This window comes from Scyliorhinus canicula, chromosome 19, assembly GCF_902713615.1.
Source record: "Scyliorhinus canicula chromosome 19, sScyCan1.1, whole genome shotgun sequence".
In the NCBI taxonomy this organism is placed as follows: Eukaryota; Metazoa; Chordata; class Chondrichthyes; order Carcharhiniformes; family Scyliorhinidae; genus Scyliorhinus; species Scyliorhinus canicula.
The window spans coordinates 6,804,477-6,826,529 of NC_052164.1; the positions used below are offsets into that span (position 1 = coordinate 6,804,477).

The 22,053-nt window shown below is 48.4% G+C and overlaps 1 protein-coding gene across 1 annotated transcript in view; it reads right to left on the reverse strand.

Moving 5' to 3' along the window:
• The window catches only part of si:ch211-156l18.8 (probable G-protein coupled receptor 158), a 110,565-nt gene that overhangs the window by 58,346 nt on the left and 30,166 nt on the right, over positions 1-22,053 (reverse strand). The window contains exon 2 of the mRNA XM_038779428.1: positions 20,685-20,793. Coding sequence (XP_038635356.1) covers positions 20,685-20,793 — 109 coding nt within the window. The remainder of the gene's footprint in view (positions 1-20,684; positions 20,794-22,053) is intronic.

Consider the following 22,053-nt stretch of genomic DNA (forward strand, 5'->3'; position numbering starts at 1 on the left):
CTTGTTTTTTATCTTTTTATCCCAGTGCAGCTGGGGCTAGTTGCAGTGGTTTTGTGTGTCAGTATCGATTCACGTCATCCCCTGTTTGTAAAAGGAAGCAAATCTTTAAATTTTATGTAAGCACCCACATTTTATTTCTCCCAATTTTCAGCCACTTCTCCCAAAGTCTCAGCCTTGCAGTTCTGAAAGTGATTTGTCCTCATGTGCGATTACTCTCCTTGATCAAGCTGAGCTCAACCCGCTAGTGTCAGTGTCATGTGTTTGAGCCTCGCGTTGGATGGTTAGTGTTTTACTGGCTCTCCCACAGATCCCGCACTGGAACAACAGGCCGAGTGGTTTCCCATGGTGCTGTATCATTCTACAATTTTTTTTTTTTGATAATGGGCGGGGTCCATCAGAGCCACATTTGACCCTTTTCACACCCCAGCTGTGGATTCGTTGGTCGCGCATAAGAGTCAGAAGGTTGTGAGGCCTAATCCCACTCCAGGGCACAATCTAGACGGAAGCTCCAGTGCAAAGCTGAGGTATTGCTGCACCGTCAGCACCACTGTTTTCAGAAGAGACATTAAGCCAAAATTTTGTCTGCCTCTCAAATCAACATGAAAGATCTGACTGTACTGTTCAATAGAACAGCCATGATGTGGAGATGCCGGCGTTGGACTGGGGTGAGCACAGTAAGAAGCCTTACAACACCAGGTTAAAGCCCAACAGGTTTGTTTCAAATCACTAGCTTTCGAAGCACTGCTCCTTCCTCAGGTGAATCTGAGAGTGTCTCAGGTGAATAGAACAGCAGGGGAGTTCTCTGAGGGGTCAGCATAAAATATCCCTCAACCAACAACTTATCATTTATTTCAATGCTGTTTTGTGGGATCTTGCGGGGTGAATTATTTCACTGCTTATAAAGCATTTTGAGTAACACTGAGGTTTCGTAAGACGCAAATGCAAGTCTTGTGATTATTATTAATTATGTTGTGAACACATCCACTTCCAGTGGAGCTAATGGATACTGGATAAAAATGGGAAAGTTGGGTAACATTTCTCCAACTTTCACCTCACCCCACAATAACTCTCGGGTGCTGAGGCCAACGCTGTGATTTCACTGCTATCACACTGGAGGGGGGTTAATTCACTACAACCTGGGGATTGTCCGCATGTCTGTGTCTCTGAATGTCTCTGCTGGGCAGTACATTTGCCTGCTGCACATTGTGAACAGAGGTAACCAATGTAGCCATCTGGGATGGTCACTTTCAGTATACAAAATGGACGCTCACAGAGACTCGAGGGAAATGTGGACAATACTAAACAACAAGCAGGCACAGAGCCTGAATGTATATTTGGGAAGCAGTTACCAGACGGAATCGAAACTCTGGGTCAATTAGTATATTGATGGCCCATCTCCGAGGAACAAAGGACTAACACTCAGGTAGTTGATACTGCCACAGACATCCCGGCGCCAGTACCCCAACCAAAAGACACAAACAAAGCCAGGCCAACGGCCACCTAGGACACGCCCAGTCATCAGGGCACCCACCCCTTTATTGGTTTAGATCGATGGCAGTGATCAAGAAGCTGCCCAATTAATTGGGGCCAAATTTAAGGCCCGCCTAAAAGCGCGCAAAGCCCCTCCAAATATAAGAAGGAACTCCCGACAAAGATTCAGCCTCTTGGATTCGGCTCTCAAGCGGAGAGACCCATCCACCAGCATCACCAGAAGCAGTAAGTTCAAGGTCAACGCTCGCTACCAGACGGACGACCTTAGCTGTTCTCTTGTTACCTTTTCAAACCCAACAGCCTCAGATCCGAACAACGGCCATTGTTCCTCTGACTGAGTGGGCACCTGAAGTTAAGTATAGGCGTTAGCGTTAGAGATAGTTTAGTTTGTAGTACTGTTGTGCATGAGCAGATCTTACTGTGTGTGTAAATAAATAGTATTGACTTTGAACTAACTAACTGGTGTATTGGCCCTTTGATCGGTATTCGGTTTGAACCTTGTGTCGGTATCGAGAGATGCCTGGTGACTCTGAAAGTACACTCGTAATTAGGATTAAGAAAGGCGACCATATTGACTGCTATATTTATAGCAAGTAAACAGAGCAACACCAGAAGATGGTTTCTCACAGATGATTTAAAGCACATCATTTTCAGCAGATATGACAACACTGCCCTCAGAAATATCAGCTCAAATTCTCTTTGCAACCCTGGAGGTTTCCGAGCAGAAAGGTTAATATATTAATATTAAGCAGCTGAGAATGTCATCCCAGGGTTGGTACATACAGTGCTTCAGAAGTGTGATGCCAACGGCAATGAGCTGATAGGTCAGCCCACATGATTCTGTTCTGTAGACATGATGTAGAAATAATTTGAAAGGTCACATTGTATTTAGGGGAGAGAGAAGTTACTTCCTGTTAATCAACTCATGATTAATTAACCAGGATTGGATGATGGTTTACCACACACACTTGTCATTCATTTCTTTGCTGATTTTGCCAAGCCCCTGGTTTTAAGGCAGTCCGCTGCTGCCTCAGTGCAATTGTGTTTCACTATTCAAACTGTTTATGTTTAAAATATCTTTTTACACACTTCAGTGTGGGTTTTTTGTAACCCTTTGCTCAAATTTACTTCCCTTTTGCTCTTCGAGGAGTGGATTCCATGCTGGAATTGGCCGGTTTAGCTCAGTGGGCTAGACAGCTGGGTTGCGATGCAGAACAAGGCCAGCAGCGCGGGTTGAATTCCCATACCGGCCTCCCCGAACAGGCGCCGGAATGTGGCGACTAGGGGCTTTTCACAGTAACTTCATAATTGTGACAATAAAAGATTATTGATTATTATTATTGGAGAACCATTCTACTGCCAAAATTTGATACCTCCTCCTTACCCTCCCCACAGCTGTGTGGACTTTGTGGCTATTCATCTGTGGAAGACATCACAGCTGAGGCAGTCCTACCCTCATCTAGCATCCATGAATTTAAAAAATGCAACCATGGAAGGTGACCTTCGCTGGCGAAGCCAGCATTTATTGCCTATTCCTCATTGGCCTTGAGAAGATGGTGTTGAGCTGTCTTCTTGAACCGCTACAGTCCATATAGTGTAGCAATAGGGAGGGAGCTCCAGGATATTGACCCAGTGACAGTGAAGGAGTGGTGATACAAGTCAGGGTGGTTTGGATGGAAATTTCCAGGTGGTGGTTCCCAAATATCTGCCGGCCTTGTCCTTCCAGATGGTGGAAGTAACGGGTTTAGAAGTTGCTGTCGAAGGAGCTTTGGTGAGTTGCTGCTCTGTATCTTGTGAATGGTACACACTGTGTTGGTGGTGGAGGGATGGAGATGTTTATTCAACCTCTAGACAGTAATCAAAAGCAGCAACTTGTGACTAATCGATTCCCTCCTTGGCCTTCAGGCAAATAGTAAGTGGCCTGGTTGAGGTCAGCTGACTTGCCACAGCCAAGGGGCTTGGGCCTGTGTATGTGTTGGTCTGTTTAGGTCAGCATCACATCCATCAGTGCACTTAGCAGCTGACTCCCGCAGGAGAGAAATATTTTCGCTTTAATCATTGTGCATGGAAGTTTTTTTGTTGCAAAGTTGGACTTTGAAAGCTATTAGCACTTAGAGAGATTATCGAAATCCCAGGATAAAAGAAGCAGCCATTAGGAAATCAAAGTTAAACATGGGAAATCCTCCTTAAAACCTAAATGGACCTTAATGCTAACGGAGTAAAATTTCCACTTCATTAAATGGGCTGTAGCTGTGTCTGGGATCAGGCGACAGCAAAGCTCTCGAGCCAGTATTGAGTTTATATATGTCCATCTGCACAGCTCACTTACCACAGCCAAGGGGAATACAATTTTGCTGCATTATGATCGTGGCCACACTTCCGATCCTTGCTGCCACATCACTTCCCTCACTAGCCTAAGCGTACACACCACTCACTACTACCCTAAGGGTTCACACCACTCACTACTACCCTAAGGGTACTGTGGTGAATCTGTAACCACTATAATTCACACTGTACATTACTGTGCCCCTGTGGGCTCTGTCTGTGAGCTGTTGCGCGGCTCTGCCCACAGGGGGAGATGAGGAGCATGTACAGGGCTCTGCCCTCGGCTCCATCCCCTTCAGGAAGTATAAGTGCTGCGGTCCTGCGAGTCCGCCCTCAGTTCAGCATAGTCGCAGGCAGGCTCAGTTGTAAGCCAATTAAAGCCACAGTTTACTCCAACACATGTCTCTGGTTGAATTGATGGTCGCATCAGGTACACACCATTCACTACTACCCTAAGGGTACACACCACTCGCTACTACCCTAAGGGTACACACCATTCACTACTGCCCTAAGGGTTCACACCATTCACTACTGCCCTAAGGGTTCACACCATTCACTACTGCCCTAAGGGTACACACCACTCGCTACTACCCTGAGGGTTCACACCATTCACTACTACCCTAAGGGTACACACCACTTGCTACTACCCTAACGGTACACACCATTCACTACTGCCCTAAGGGTACACACCACTCACTACTACCCTGAGGGTACACACCACTCACTACTGCCCTAAGGGTACACACCATTCACTACTACCCTAAGGGTTCACACCATTCACTACTACCCTAAGGGTTCACACCATTCACTACTGCCCTAAGGGTACACACCACTCGCTACTACCCTAAGTGTACACACCACTCACTACTGTCCTAAGGGTTCACACCACTCACTACTGCCCTAAGGGTTCACACCACTCACTACTGCCCTAAGGGTTCACACCATTCACTACTGCCCTAAGGGTTCACACCACTCACTACTGCCCTAAGGGTTCACACCACTCACTACTACCCTAAGGGTTCACACCATTCACTACTGCCCTAAGGGTACACACCATTCCCTACCACCCTAAGGGTACACACCATTCACTACTGCCCTAAGGGTTCACACCATTCACTACTGCCCTAAGGGTTCACACCATTCACTACTGCCCTAAGGGTACACACCATTCACTACTGCCCTAAGGGTTCACACCATTCACTACTGCCCTAAGGGTTCACACCATTCACTACTGCCCTAAGGGTTCACACCATTCACTACTGCCCTAAGGGTACACACCATTCACTACTGCCCTAAGGGTTCACACCATTCACTACTACCCTAAGGGTACACACCACTCACTACTGCCCTAAGGGTTCACACCACTCACTACTGCCCTAAGGGTTCACACCATTCACTACTGCCCTAAGGGTTCACACCACTCGCTACTACCCTAAGGGTTCACACCACTCACTACTGTTCTAAGGGTACACACCATTCACTACTGCCCTAAGGGTTCACACCATTCACTACTACCCGAAGAGTACACACCATTCACTACTGCCCTAAGGGTACACACCATTCACTACTGCCCTAAGGGTTCACACCACTCACTACTGCCCTAAGGGTTCACACCATTCACTACTGCCCTAAGGGTACACACCACTCGCTACTGCCCTAAGGGTTCACACCATTCACTACTACCCTGAGGGTTCACACCATTCACTACTGCCCTAAGGGTTCACACCATTCACTACTGCCCTAAGGGTACACACCATTCACTACTGCCCTAAGGGTTCACACCACTCACTACTGCCCTAAGGGTTCACACCATTCACTACTACCCTGAGGGTTCACACCATTCACTACTGCCCTAAGGGTTCACACCATTCACTACTGCCCTAAGGGTACACACCATTCACTACTGCCCTAAGGGTTCACACCACTCACTACTGCCCTAAGGGTACACACCACTCACTACTACCCTGAGGGTTCACACCATTCACTACTGCTCTAAGGGTGCACACCATTCACTACTACCCTGAGGGTTCACAACATTCACTACTGTCCTAAGGGTACACACCATCCACTACTGCCCTAAGGGTTCACACCATTCACTACTACCCTGAGGGTTCACACCATTCACTACTGCCCTAAGGGTACACACCATTCACTACCATCCTAAGGGTACACACCATTCACTACTGCCCTAAGGGTACACACCATTCACTACTGCCCTAAGTGTTCACACCATTCACTACTGCCCTAAGGGTACACACCATTCACTACTGTCCTAAGTGCACACACCACTCACTACTACCCAAAGAGTACACACCATTCATAGTGTCCTAAGTGTACACACCATGGCTCAGCTGAGTGCTGGACTCGAAGTCTTGTGCACAATGTTGGCCCATTCATGTGACAATCCAGTAGGTCCTGCGCTGTACGTGGCCTTAATTGGCACCTGATAATCGCAGAGGAATGTCAGAATGGATGCAGGCTTCAGGAATTAACGGCCAATGTCTGACGCAGCACAGACCTGACAAGCTTCATCTTCCCAGTGCGTTGGACATTGCATTCCCCATGCCCACAATCACTGAAATAATTGGGTATCTATCATTGTTGTCAAGGCCAATAGCAGACATCCACCACAAGGGTGAATGTCGCTCTGAGGACTCGAGTCACGGACCCTATTGAACACCCACATTGGGATGAGCCACCGGTTTTTCTCCAGGATTATATAATCCTGCAAGGCAGGTCTTGGTTTGTGATGTGCCGGCAATGGGAACGTTAAGGGCTGGAGAATGCACAGCTGCCTGCTATATGGAGGAAGATAAATCATTGTGAAATCCGCAGGATCCCTCTACAGAACCAAGGGGAGTGGAGAATGCTGTTGGCAATGCTGCCTTCTTGACTGCTGTTAGACTGAGGAGAAGGCGGGTCCGTCACCATTTACCGCTGCTCAGGGAGACCATCACCCTGAGGAACAAGACCCAGCGGGGCCCCAGGAAGACCCAGTTTCTAATGAGGAGGGACCAAATCCATGGAGGCGTTTGGTGCAACCAAGTGTTTACAGAAAACACAGCTCATACATGGAGATGAGCGAGAGGCACAGCTGCAGACGCCTTGGCTTGTCTAAGGATGTAGGGGCTCATATTTGCCACATTCTCAATGAGGATCTGACATTGCTCAGGCTGGGAAGGCAGCCAATGCCAGTTTCTGACATCTCCACATCATGGCTGCCACCGACACCACAAACTGCCGGCTCAAAGTGGAGAGGAACGCCAGGAAGATCACGCATATAGACCATTCACCTGAGGAAGGAGCTGCGCTCTGAAAGCTCGTGTTTGAAACAAACATGTTGGACTTTAACCTGGTGTTGTAAGACTTCTTACAATGCCAGTTACTGTTAAGGTTACGGCTGCCCTGAGATGCCCTGCCACTGGATGCCAGGCTGGCATTTTGTCCCCGCCACGAATCGGGCCTTGGGGTGTCCTAACCGTGTGAGGTGGGGTAGGGGGAGGAGGTTGAGGACCCCCTTATAGGTGAGAAGGGGCATTGGGGGGTGTCTGGGGGCCATGTTGAGAGGTCGGGGCACCATTTAAAAATGGCATCCCGATCACTTGCTGCACTGAGGAGCTCCATTCTTCCTCCCAGGCTGGCGTGATCAGGCGGGTGGACCTCCTGCTCCCACTCCTCGGAAGGAGAACCTCCCACTTTTTCTGAACTACCGGGAGGAGTTTCTCCAGGGAGATCTCACTGAATCATGGAGTGGCTTCTGGCCACCATTCTAATTAAGCGGTCAACCCTCACCCGGCCCACAGTGAGTGAATGTGTGTGTGGGTGCTGATTAACTATGGTGCCAGGGCCTCCAATCCCATGAGATAATGGTGGGGTGGATGAATCCATGACTGCCCCCATCAGGAAGTTCAATGAACTGCTCACTGATGTGCAATTAATGAGCAAAAAAGAGGAAGATCCGGTGCAAAGATCTGCCTCACTGCCCAGGGGGGATTTTGCTCACTATTCCCACCAGGAATCACTCCGATTTTCATGCTGCCACTACACCGAGTCTCCGGAATGGGAAATTCTACCTGACATTTCTACAATAAATGTATAATCAAACACTGCACCATCTGACAGGCATTCACTGGGAAAGCTAATTTGGAACCACAATTATTATCCTTTTCCAGAATTGCTAAATGATTGTGATATCTGCAAAAGCTTAAGATTAGAGGGTTAGTTATTTTTTTCAGCAGTTGAGACCTCTGTCACCGAGTGACTCAGCTGTCTAGGGGATTGAACAGAATCATCACACAAACCTACAGGAGCGTGCTACTTTACTGAACTCTCGTCAACGTGACATGCACCCAGAAAGGAGCGGATGGAAAAACTATTTATAAATGATGCAGTTTGCAGCAAATCACGGCTGCACCTGGCAACTGAAGCTTAAAGGGGCGTTGTTATGGTTACAAGACAGTTAACTGTCTTTTATGTGGTGAAGGATTGTGTCTGAATGATCCAGCTTGTGACGCTGGTCAGGCCTGTTGCTGAACATTCATTATTTTTTGAAGTTGGTTTGAGATAATAGCGCAACAATAAAACCACAAGGTGCTCGACCTGTTTGCAAATTATTGATGCTGGTGTTTAGGTTTCAATAGCTGGAAATCATTCCCACGACACTAATGTCCCCATTCTCTTAATCACAATCATTCAGACTCGACAGCCAATTTATGCACAGCAACTTCCCACCAGCGACAATGTAATGCTGACCAAATAGTCAGATTCAGTGATGTGGTTCAGGTATAAATATTGACCAGGACACAAGCGAGAATTATCTTACTTGTCTTTGAATGTGCATCACAAAATCTTTAACCTCTACAGAACGGTGCCTCTGACAGTGCAGAACTCCCTCAGTACAGCACTGTACTGTAGGAAATCAGCCTTGCATTACATGCTTAAGTGGGGTTTGAACCCATTACTTTCTGATTCAGACAAGGGTGCTACCTGTCAAGAAGTTAGAGGATGAAATGGATCAGCGGGCGTAGGAAAATGTCCCAAGTTGCTTCATGGGAGCTTTTTCAAATAAAATCTAACACTGAGCTACACACAGAGATATTCGGGTCAATGAGTGTACATCTTAAAGGAGAAAGGAGTGGTGCAGGGAGGGTATTCCACAACTTGGCAATTGAGGCATTGCCACCAATGCTGCAGTGATTGAAATCAGAGATACCCAAGAGGCCAGAATTGGAGGAATTTTTCCCCCTAATCTTTATTATTGTCACAAGTAGGCTGACATTAACACTGCAACAAAGTTACTGTAAAGATCTCCTCATCGCCACATTCCGGCGCCTGTTCGGGTACATGGAGGGAGAATTCAGAATGTCCAATTCACCTAACAGCACGTCTTTCAGGGCTGTGGGAGGAAACCGGAGCACCCGGAGGGAACCCACGCAGACACGGGGAGGACATGCAGATCCCACACAGACAGTGAACCAAGCCGGGAATCGAACCCGGGTCCCTGGCACTGTGAAGCAACAGTGCTAACCACTGTGCTACTGTGTTGCAGGGTCGTGGGACTGAAAAAGGTTATTGAGATAGGTTATTGAAGGGATGAGACCATGGAGATATTTGAAAACAGGTTGCTTATAATCGTGAGCCAATGTAGGTCAGTGAGCGCAGGGCGGACGGATGAATTGTAATTGGCCCAAGTTAGGATATTGGCAGCAGAGTTTTGGATGACCCTCAGGTTTACAGAGGGTAGAATGTGGAAGACCAGGCCGGAGAACATTGGAATAGTTATGTTTTATGGTAACAACGGATGATGGATTCAGCAGCAGATCAGCTGAGGCAGAGATGGAGTTGCGGGTGGAACAAGGCAGTCTTAACAATAGCATCTTATATTTCAAAACTGGCCTATGAATGAAATGCAAACAGAGTTTATGGAACAACTCACTGATATGAGATAGGAATAAAACAATAAACGCTAATCCCACGGTTAAATACATGAATAGGATGGGAATAGAGGGATACGGTCCCCGGAAGTGTAGAAGATTTTAGTTTAGACGGGCAGCATGGTCGGCGCAGGCTTGGAGGGCCGAAGGGCCTGTTCCTGTGCTGTACTTTTCTTTGTTCTTTGTTGTTCTTTGTTCAACTCATAACCTTCTAACTTCAGGGAAATTACACCACCCATTGTACCACAGCTCAATGCAATTTCCTAATATTGCAGTTTAATCTCCAATATGCAATACTAAAAAATGACAACAGGCACAATTTAACAAACAAAAAACCCAGTGCGCGATTCTCCCAAAGGAAGACTGAGTGCCGACGCTGGAGTGAAACCCAGGGGTCGTGATTCTCCGCAAATGCGGAGAGTCATAAAAGCTGCCGTGAAACTGGCCGTGTTTCACGGCAGCCTCCGCGCCCCCTCCCGGGACCGATTCTCCCCCCCGGCGGGGCTAGCAGCGCGGCCCCGCGAAGCACGGCACCGCGGGCTTAGCGACCGTGCGCGGATTGGACGGCTCCAACCCGCGCATGCACGGATGACATCATCACGCATATGCGTCAAACCCGCGCATGCGCGGGCCGTCATGCCCCTCAGCCGCCCCACGGACTGATCCTGCGGGGCGGCGGAGGAACAAAGAGTGCGCGGGTATCGGACCCGCTGCCCGCGATTGGTGGGCACCGATTGCGGGCCCGTGCCAATCGGAGCCTTGGTTGTCCCGAACGGCACTTTGCGGCCGTTTTCACGAACGGTGAGAGCAGGTGTGTTTGCGTTCGTGAAAACGGTCATAAAGGCCTGGGAACTCGGCCCATCGGCCAGGGGAGAATCGCTGTTCGCCGCAAAAAACGGGGAGCAGCGATTCGTGTCATGGGGCGGCCGTGGGGGGGGGGGGGGGGGAGAATAGCGGGAGGTCGGGAAAAATGTCGGGAAGGCCCTCCCGCTATTCTCCGCCGGCTCCAACCCACGCACGTGCGGTTGCCGTCTTCCCCTCCACTGCCCCACAAGACATGGCGGCTTGATCTTGCGGGGCGGCGGAGGGGAAAGAATGCGTTTCTTAGAGACGCCGGCCTGACGATCGGTGGGCACCGATCGCGGGCCAGACATCTGATGAGCACGCCCATGGTGCTCGATCCTCTCTCCGCCCCCCACAGGCCCCACACTTACCTGTCGCGCGATGTTCACGCCGGCAGCGACCAGGTGTGGTTGCTGCCGGCGTGAACCGGTCGGGGTCGTCAGGCCGCTCGGCCCATGCGGGCCGGAGAATCACCGGTCACCGAGCGGCGTGTCGCGTTGGGGGGGGGGGGGGGGGGGGGGGAATCGCGGGGGTGCCAGGGCGGCGTGGTGTGATTCGCCCGGCTCTCCCGCGATTCTCCCCCCGGCGTGGGGAGCGGAGAATCGCGGCGCCAGAGTCCCATTTTAGGCGCAAATAGAGGGGTGTTTATCTCAGCCCACAGAGCCAAGAATGACCCCCCTATCAAACGGAACCTTAGGGGATTTTGTGGCCTCTCGTCAGTGCAGGAAGAGATCGGGGCACCATTTTTAAATGCCACCCCGATCTCTCGACCCTCCCCATGGCCTCTGGACCCCCCAGCTCCCCAATTTACTGGTTAGGGAGTCCTCAATACTCCCCTCACCCTACCTCACAAGGACAGGGCAACCCCGAGCACGAACCAAGATACAGCCAACCTGGCATCTGGGCACCCTGGTAAATAGTGGGGGGGGGTTCTCGTGTTGCGAGTGCCGGGAAACATGTGACTAAAAGCACTCGCTATGGGAATTTGCTCCCATTTTGTCAAATCACGCCCGTTATCTTGCAGAGTCCTGATTTTTGCAGTCTAGAATTAAGCGGGCAATTATTGGAGACATTGCCACATAGTAATTGTTAGAGTACCTCTATATTAAACATTCACTAATGTAGTATGGCTTTATTACACTAAATTCTCGGTGATGTTCAAAAGTGCAATAATAATGAACTTTATTATTGTCACAAGTGCAATGAAGTTACTGTGAAAAGCCCCCAGTCGCCACATTCCAGCGCCTGTTCGGGTACACAGAGGGAGAATTCAGAATGTCCAATTCACTTAACAAGCACAACTTTCGGGACTTGTGGGAGGAAACCGGAGCACCCGGAGGAAACCCACGCAGACACGGGGAGAACGTGCAGACTCTGTACAGTGACCTGGGAATCAAACCCAGGTCCCTGACGCTGTGAAGCAACAGTGCTACCCACTGTGCTACCATGCCACCCATGTATTAATGCATTCTAAGTAATTCTACATGCTATGAGACCTTTTCAAAACAATCCTTTCCATATCAATGGTCTACAATAATTGGTTTTATGTGGCATCATTAAAACCTCAGTTTGCCTGTATTTTCCTGCCTTCTGTCTCCCTTTTTGAATAAAGAAGTTACATTCACTATTTTCCAATCTAATGGAACCTTCCCCAAATCGAGGGAATTTTGGAAAATTAAACTCAATGTTTAACTGTCCACCTCTTTTCAGACCCTAGGATGAAGTCCATTAGGACCTGGGGATTTGTCAGCCCTGAGCTCCCAACTATTTACTCAATCCCACTTCCCTGGTGATTGTAATGTTATTGACTTCCTCCCTCCTTCCATTACCTCATTTTATAGATGTTTCTGGGATGTTACCTTCAGCCTTTATCACAAAGATGGATGTAAAATACTGTTTAATTAATTTGCCATCTCCATATTTTCCATCATTAATTCCCCAGACACACTTTCTATAGGGCCAATGCTCACTTTGATCTCCTTTCTTTTTTAAATATCCATCGAAACTCTTACCATCTGTTTATTTCTAGCCCAGTTCCCCCAGGAATGTCAGCCAGGGATCTGGGTGCTGAGATTATCCAGCGATCCCAATGGGAAGCACATGTCCTTAAGTGTTGCGAGAGAGCCTAATAACTCTGTTGCTGAAATGTCTATTGTCACAGGGGCCCCTGCAAAGGAGGCCAAGAATATTTCAACAAGAGGGATCTCAATAGAAAATGCCCACTGACGACAGGTACCCAAAGCGTTTATTGGTAAAACCTCCATAAATTACAGCACAAATCATTGTCACATTGTCCACAAAATTGTCTTCACCTGCTGAAATCCTGCGCTCACGAGGCAGTGTGTCTGAAATTTTCCAGAATGTTCCCAGTCTCATTTTCTCCCAGGAGCAACATTGAATAAAATATTGTTATAACAGAATTGATAAGGTTGAAATTGCAAATTATGCTAATTTGCTTAGAGCTAGAGAGTGGATATTTGGAGTTTGTGAATAACTTATATTTATGGAAAGAACTTATTGTGTTAGATAAATGGAAAAGCAAGTCCGGAGGGGGAGGTTGGGGGTGGAGAGAGTTGGGGGTGGTGGGGATGATCTTTTGGTACAAAATTTATTTCTTGAGAAAATAAATAGTTTTACAAAAATTATCTTTGACATTTAAAATAAAACTCCCACAGAGCAAATTTTAAATAATGTTTTGTTCACAGGTCTGAATTACTTTTAATGTTTGGGAAAGCTGCTTACTTCCTGTCAAAAAACATCTCTCCGTACAGTTCCTCAGAGACAAGAGGGTTCTCACTATGAGCAGCAACAGCTTGCATTTATATAGCACCTCTCCTGTTGTGGAACATCACGAGAATGTTAGTGAACAAAATTTAACACCAAGCCACATCAGGAGATATTTTGACCAAAGGATTAGATTAAGAGGGTCTGAGAGGCAGAGAGATCAATGAGTATTCCAAAGTTTAAGGCCTAGATAGCTGAAGGTGAGATGGCTATTAGTTCGGCGAAGGGAGTCGGAGATACCCTAGAGGCCACCACTGGAAGAACGTAGAATTCTCAAAGAGTTTTAGGTCTGGGAATGTTTACAGAGATAAGGCAGGTATTGAACATTTTAAAATTGAGGTGTCTGTAACTATCTCCAACCTGACAACCTTTCAGGATATTTGTGTTCCCACCCTAATACTGGCATCTTGTATTTTCCTGATTTTAATCTCTCCACCATTGGTGGCTCAGAGATAATGAGGTCAATTGTAGAGTGTCCATTTTACTTTGAATAAGATCTGCTAATGTGATACGAACTGGAACTTGAAGCCAAGCTCAGAGGAACTGTGTTCCACTGAGGGGAATGCATTTACATACGTATAAACATACAAAATAGGAGCAGAGGTAGGCCATTCAGCCCCTCGAGCCTGCTCCACCGTTCAATAAGATCATGGCTGACCTGTTTGTGTTTTGAATCCCACATTCCCACCTACCCTGATAACCTTTGATTCTCTTGCCCAACCAGAATCTATTTACCTCCACCTTAAAAATATTCAATGATGCAGCCTTCAGCGCCTTCTGAGGCACAGAGAGCAAAGTCGCCGGGCCCTCTGAGAGAAAAAGACCTCTTCATCGCTGTCCTAAACGGGGGAAAAACAGTGCCCCCCTTTTCTGGACTCACCACAAGAGGAAACTTACTTTCCACATCCACTTGTCAAAACCGTTCAGAATCTTATCAACTTCAATCCAGTCACCCCTTCACTCTCCCAAACCCCAGCGGAAACAAGTCAAGCCTGTGTAAGCTTTTCTCATAAGACAACCCGCTCACTCCACGTGTCAATCAGATAAACCACCTCTGAAACACCTCCAACACACTTACACATTTACATCCTTCCTTAAATAAGGAGACCAAAACTGCACACAGTATTCCAGGTGTGGGGCGCGATTTATCGTCATGCGCGACTTGGTGATGCGACGAGGTTATTGTCTCTCACGAGAGGCCTCTCGCGAGATTCGCAATGCTCAAGACGTTTCGCGAGATTCAACCGCACTTGGTGAAATTCCGCGATCTGGATCTCACCCTCAGTGAGCGTGATCCAGATTTGATGCATATTTGAATGAACCATTAGGCTTATTTATTTCTGTTTGTGCCGGATTCTCCCGACACCGGAACCTAATTGCCGCTCCTGGGAGAGACCTTGCCAGGGTGCTGTTATCACTGGGTTCCACAAAGGTGGACCAAATATAACGGCACCTGTGGGGGTGGGGGGGGGGGGGGGCTACCAGGATATTTGAGACCCCTGGATGGCACTCGAGCACCTTGGCACTGCCACCCAGGTACCCTGGCACTGCCAGACAGGCATTCCCCACTGTGTTATGGGTCAGGGTTTAGAGAACCCCAAAGTATATCATGGAGTTCACCTGACCCACAACTTTTACTAGATTGTGGTATGGGGAGCACACGGCCCACTCTACAGTGTGGGACAGCAGAAATGGAAAAGTATTTTTTAAAGCAAAACAATGTTTATTCTATGAACTCAAGTTAACCTTTTTAAAACATACAGTGAACATCTTAGCAACTATTAATTCAAATACAACCCCCAAAGAATACAACACTAAGTAATCCTTTAAGCTTTCCTTTTAGCATCCATAAGACTTAAAACACCTTTTACCAGAAACACATGAGGTTAAAGTAATTGGGCGGGTTTCTCCGTGAACCGGCGGGGCAGGCAACTCCGGCGCAAAGGAGTGGTGTGGACCACTCTGGCATCGGGCCGGCGCCGGAGTGGTTTGCGCCACACCAGCCGGCGTGGAAGGAGCTTAGCGCCACGCCAGCCAGTGCCGAAGGACCTCCACCGGCCGGTGCGAGTTGACGCATGCTCAGGAGCACCAGCGTGTGCTGGCGTCACCCCAGCGCATGTGTAGGGGGGGTTCACCTCCGCATCGGCCATCGCAGACTGTTACAGTGACCGACGTGGAGGAATAGAGTGCCCCCATGGCACAGGCCCACCTGCGGATCGGTGGGCCCCGATCGCAGGCCAGGCCACCTTGGGGGCACGTCCCGGGGCCAGATCCCCCTGCGGCCCCCCCCCCCCCCCCCCCCCCGGAGACCCCGAAGGCCGCACTCGGAGCCAGGTCCCGCCGGTAAGTACCTGTTGTAATTTATGCCACTGTAATTTAACAGTAATGGGTGGGAAACTCTGACCCGGCGGGGTGTCGGAGAATCCCACCCATTACTGTTATTAGTTTTAAATCACCGGGATCGATTAACAGTCTTTAGATTACAGAGAGAGATTCATACACCTTCTGGCTGTGACTGTGACTATCCAGCTCTGAAACACACCCTGCAGCAAACAGCCTAAAATGAAAGTAAAAAGCTGACAGACAGCCCAGCTCCACCGACTCTCTGACATCACTGCAGTAGTAAACACCCATTTCTTAAAGGTACTCTCACTACAGATATTTATATACACGCTCATTTATAAACACCCGTTTCTTAAAGGTACTCTGATATGACACCCACCGATCCAAAAGATGGCAAAGTGAATTGAGTAGCGGGATCTTTCTCGGCGCTGCAGGCACCAGAAAACTACCCCCTCAACCCACCTGAAACCAGACTCTGTTTTCTTCTGATTGAATTGCGTCTGTGGTTTCACTAATACCGCATATACTGCAACATACTGGCTGGAATTCCCTGTCTGTTCCCGGCAGCGGGATTCTCCGCCCATTCACGGCAGCGGGATTCTCCGTCCGTTCACACCAGCGGGATTCTCAGTCCATTCACACCAGCGGGATTCTCCGCCCATTCACGGCAGCGGGATTCTCAGTCCATTCACACCAGCGGGATTCTCAGTCCATTCACACCAGCGGGATTCTCCGTCCGTTCACACCAGCGGGATTCTCCGCCGATTCCTGGCAGCGGGATTCTCCGTCCGTTCACACCAGCGGGATTCTCCACCGATTCCCGGAAGTGGGATTCTCCCTCCGTTCACACCAGCGGGATTCTCCGCCGATTCCCGGAAGTGGGATTCTCCCTCCGTTCACACCAGCGGGATTCTCCGCCGATTCCCGGAAGTGGGATTCTCCCTCCGTTCACACCAGCGGGATTCTCCGCCGATTCCCGGAAGTGGGATTCTCCCTCCGTTCACACCAGCGAGATTCACCGCCCATTCACACCAGCGGGATTCTCCGCCCATTACCGGCAGCGGGATTCTCCGTCCATTCACACCAGCGGGATTCTCCGCCGATTCCCGGCAGCGGGATTCTCCCTCCGTTCACACCAGCGGGATTCTCCGCCGATTCCCGGCAGCGGGAGTCTCCCTCCGTTCACACCAGCGGGATTCTCCGTCCGTTCACACCAGCGGGATTCTCCGGTCCTGCTGCAGTGAATGGAATTTTGGCTGAGCAACAAATTCCCCATCCTCGTTGGCCGCACTGGCGGAGAGAACTCGGATCAGAGAATCCCGGTCAATATTCTGACTTTGATGCTCAATTCCTCTGGTCATAAAGGAGAGCATTCCATTCGCTGTACCTGCAGACTCACATCTTGTGGCTCATACACTAGAACACCCTGATCCCTCTACAGCTCAGAATTCTGCAGTCGTTCAAGTAACATTCTGCTTTTTTATTCTTCCTGCCAAAATGGACAACTTCACATTTTCCCACATTATCCTCCATCTGCCACATTCTTGTCCATGCAAACAACCTATCTAAATCCATCTGCAAATTCCTTATAGAATCATAGAATCTCTACAGTTCAGAAGGAAGCCATTCCGCCCATCAATTCTGCACCGGCCCTTGGAAAGAGTACTCTACCTAGGCCCACTCCCTGACCCTATCCCCATTTCATTTTCATTTTTTTTCATTTTTCATAACCCGGTAACCTCACCTAACTTCTAGGACATTAAGGGGCAATTTAGCATGGCCAATCCACCTAACCTGCCCATCTTTGGATTGTGGGAGGAAACCGGAGCACCCGGAGGAAACACACGCAGACTGTCATCTGAGACCAGAGTTGAACCCGGTTTCTGGTGCTGTGAGGCAGCAGTGCTAACCACTGTGCCACCATGCCACCCCTTTAAACATATTTCCGATGTATCTTTGTGTATTCTGCAAATGTAGCTACCACACCTTTGGTCCGATCATCTAAGTCATTAAAAAAGTTGTATAAAAGTTGAGGCCCCAGCACCGAATCCTGCAGAACTCCACAAGTCACATCCTGTCAATCAGAAAATAACCCATTTATGCAGACTCTCTGTTTTCTGCCAGCCAGTCAATCTTCAACCTGGCTAACATGTTATCCCCGACACTATGAACTTTTATTTTCTCTGATGAACTTTGATGTGGCACCTTCTCAAATGCCTTCTGGATATTCAGGTACAGTACGTCTACAGACTCTCCTATATCGATGACAGAAGTTACTCCTTCAAAGAACTCAAATAATTTGGTAATTTCCCTTTCACAAAACCATGCTGACTCTTCCCAATTTCCTTGAATTTTTCTCAGTGCAAAGATTCAACAGGACAAAATCCCATTTGAGGTGCGTTGAGTGGGATGTTTCTCAGTGCATGTAGCGCTGACGAAGACCCCACTATGCAATGCCACTTTGTCTTTTTTTTACCTCGGCACTTAGATCAGTTTCTGCACTGCTCAGCTCGCCAGGAAGATGACTTGCGGATTAAGGCGCCATTTTTAAAGGCAGCCCCAATCTTTTGAACCCTCTCATTGACCCCATTGCAGCCTCCGGATCCCTCCCTCGCACTGCACCCAACCTACCTCCTCCGGGTCCTCAGGTCCCCCCTCACCCCACCTCTGACACGTGCATGGGCAACCAGGCACGGGGGCACTACCAGCCTGGCATTCTGGAAGTGCCCCTGCCAGCTTGGCAGTGCCACCCAGGCACCCTGGCAGTGCCAGGTGACACTATCAGAGTGTCCGGGTGACAGTGCCAATGTTCCAGGCTGGCAGTGCCAAGGTGCCAGATGCCAATGGGAGTGCCAGGATGCCACTCTGCCCAATGCCCGACCACCTGGGGGCCTTCGATGGCCTGGGAATTAAAACCATCAAATCTGCTGCCTCCATTAGCCATCTCTTTTAAACCCAAGGATGAGGTCCATCTGGACCTGGAGACTTGTCTGCCGCAGCTCCATCATGTTGTTCAGTACCACTTCCCTAGTGACTGTAATTTCACCAAATTCCCCTCTCTCCTCCACCTCCACATCCAGCTATTACTCGAATGGATTTTGTACCATCTATAGAGAAGACAGAGGAAATATTTGCTCAATTCATCCACTATTTCCTTATTATCTACTATTAACTCCCTCTTGTCACTCCTTAGAGAAGTGTTTGTCAAACTTTCTTCCCAGTCCCATTTTTGCCAACTGGCCAGCCTATAGGACCCATACCGGCCGTCCTTCGTTACACACGCAATGTTCTCTTTAATGCAAAAGAGGAGCCTGCTTGGTCCTCACAATCTCATCCCAATCAGGTTCACAGGAGAAGAGGGCAATGCGCATATCAGGTGCAGACTTCAACCCGTTCTTTTGTGCCGTCTTCATGTTTGTGAGAATGGAAAGTCCAACCTCACACATGTAGGTCGTCAAGAAGGGCAATAACAACAAAATGCTTGTTTTACTCTGCACTGATTCTCCTGGGAGGTGTTACTCCAGAGTGCTTACAGCTTCATGGACTTTTGGATTGTTTGTAATGTGCTGTCACAGGACAGGTACAGCATCATTTGGAGTCAGCTGTAAATTCATAACTGACTCTGGAGTCTCAACCTCAAAAGGAGCTTCTCCCCACAACTTCTCTTTCACAATCTAAAACTTCTCCTCTAATTTGCCAGTACTTCCCTACATAACACACATGTGTTTTACATTCTTATTTTCTTTGGCACAATTGACAAAACCAATGCCAGAACAAATCATCTTTATTTTGCTTTGTTCCCGAGATACATTTCATTGTTGTGGGGTGTTCACCAGAGGCCCTGGGGCTCTGTAGCACTGCTTTGTCCTGCCCTGGACTCTCCTGATCAGCTCTCTCCAGCAGATTCAGATGTGCGTTCCTGGCAGTAGGCACATTGCTTACTTGTGTCTCTGGCCATATCTTCCTTGTAACAAAATGTCCATCATCACAGTCCACACTTGACTTGCTTACCAGCAGCTAGAAAATGGAAGAATTTCTCCTCACTGACTTGGCACCAAAAGCATGTATGTACATGGCGCTTGATGCCAAGTGTACGTGCAGGGTGCGTAACCTGCTCAGTGCTCCGCTTATGGTCGGAAGACTGCACACAGCCTCATCTCGTTCTCATTTAAAAGCCAATCGCGGCTGCTATTCTCAACTGAAATGTCGGCAACAGTCGTTGGGCGCTTCTCCCGCGATTGGGACTAGCGTGGGAACGCAGCAACTGATCAGTCCGTGACCCTCCCAACGTTGACCCGCAACCCACCTGCCGGTTGTGACCCACACTTTGAAAAACTCTTCCTTTTCAAACAGCTGCATAACCATTGCTTTCTGTTTATACGTTTTAGCTTGTTTCCTCTCAAACTCAAAACTCTTTCTCCTAATTACCTTTTTAGTTGTTCTCTGCTGTTCTTTATATTCTGTCATCTGACCTGCCACTCATCTTTGCACACTTCTATGCTTGTTTTTTAAGTTTAATGCTTTCTTTAATTTCTTTAGTTAATCATGTCTGATGGGTCCTCTTCTTACAGTAGGTATATACTTACTCTGAAATATCTCCTTAAATGTCTGCGCCTCTATTGATCTATCTTCTAACCTGGTATCCCAGGTCACTTCAGCTAGCTCAGCTTTCTTGCTCAAATAAGTGCCTTTATTTAAGTTTAAAACACTAGTTTTAGACCCACTCTTCTCCTTTTCAAACTCAATGTAAAATTCAATCATACTGTGGTTACCAAATAAACATCAGGTCAAACGCTTAAAATAGCACAACCTGGAAAATGATTTTAGTTCATACAGTGCAGCAAATCTAATGCTTTCTAAGAGCAGATTTTTATTCTATCTTAGTGGTTTGAAAATACTTCCCTCTGCATAGCCACCAAACCACCATAGTGGTTCAAAATCCAGCTCTCTAACAACCATCCTTACCTGTGTGCTGTTTACATCACACTGATGGGAATCGGCAAACCAACTGTTTCCAGTTGAACACTGGTCAATATTCACACTTTGCAGATTAACATCCATTCGAATTACTCCCCTGAAACAGAAAATGCAAGTGCCTATTTAAAGAAAAACAATTAAACGCTTGGGAAAATCATGAGAGAAATAAAAACATTTACTACTGTCAAAGGGGAAGCCTTTTTAAAGGAGGAACATTATCACCAGGACTCCTTTTAAAGAAAGAGTTTTATCATCAGGAGCACTTTGAAGACTCTGCTGATCATTGTAAAGATTGTTAGGAGACTCAGCGTTGGTTTGAAAACTGAGATCCAGGTCAGGATGCAGGTAAGTTTGGGAATGTACGTCTGGTTAGATGGATTGTACAGAATGAGTTGTAACAGATGTGACGTGTAGGGTCCAGTACAAAGTTGCATATCAAAATCACTCTTATAACATTATCCCGACCAAGATTTATCCTTCAAACAACATTGGTAAATAACAGGTTATCTCATTGCTGTTTGTGGGAGCTTTGTCAACCCTCCTGCTCTTCACGATAGAGCCTTGGGATCGTTAATACACACCTGCAAGGTCAAATGTCTTACTCAAAGGATGAAAAAATCAGTTACTGCAGGGGTGGCAGAGTGGTTAGCACTGCTGCACCACAGCACCAGGGACCTGGGTTAGCACTGCTGCCTCACAGCACCAGGGACCTGGGTTAGCACTGCTGCCTCACAGCACCAGGGACCTGGGTTAGCACTGCTGCGTCACAGTGCCAGGGACCTGGGTTAGCACTGCTGCCTCACAGTGCCAGGGACCTGGGTTAGCACTGTTGCGTCACAGCATCAGGGACCTGGGTTAGCACTGCTGCCTCACAGCGCCACGGACCTGGGTTAGCACTGCTGCGTCACAGCACCAGGGACCTGAGTTAGCACTGCTGCCTCACAGCACCAGGGACCTGGGTTAGCACTGCTGCGTCACAGCATCAGGGACCTGGGTTAGCACTGCTGCGCCACAGCACCAGGGACCTGGGTTAGCACTGCTGCCTCACAGCACCAGGGACCTGGGTTAGCACTGCTGCCTCACAGCGCCAGGGACCAGGGTTCAACTACAGCCTCAGGTGACTGTGCAGAGTCTGCACGTTCTCCCCGCATCTGCGTGGGTTTCCTCCGGGTGCTCCAGTTTCCTCCCACAGTCCAAAGATGTGCAGGTTAGGTGGGGTTACGGAGATGGGGCGGGTGGGGTGGGCCTGGGTGGGTTTGGAGGGTTGGTGCAGAGTCAATGGCCAAGTGGCCTCCTTCTGTACTGTAGGGATTCTGTGGATCTATTGACGAATATTGTGTGGAGCAGCAGTTTAACG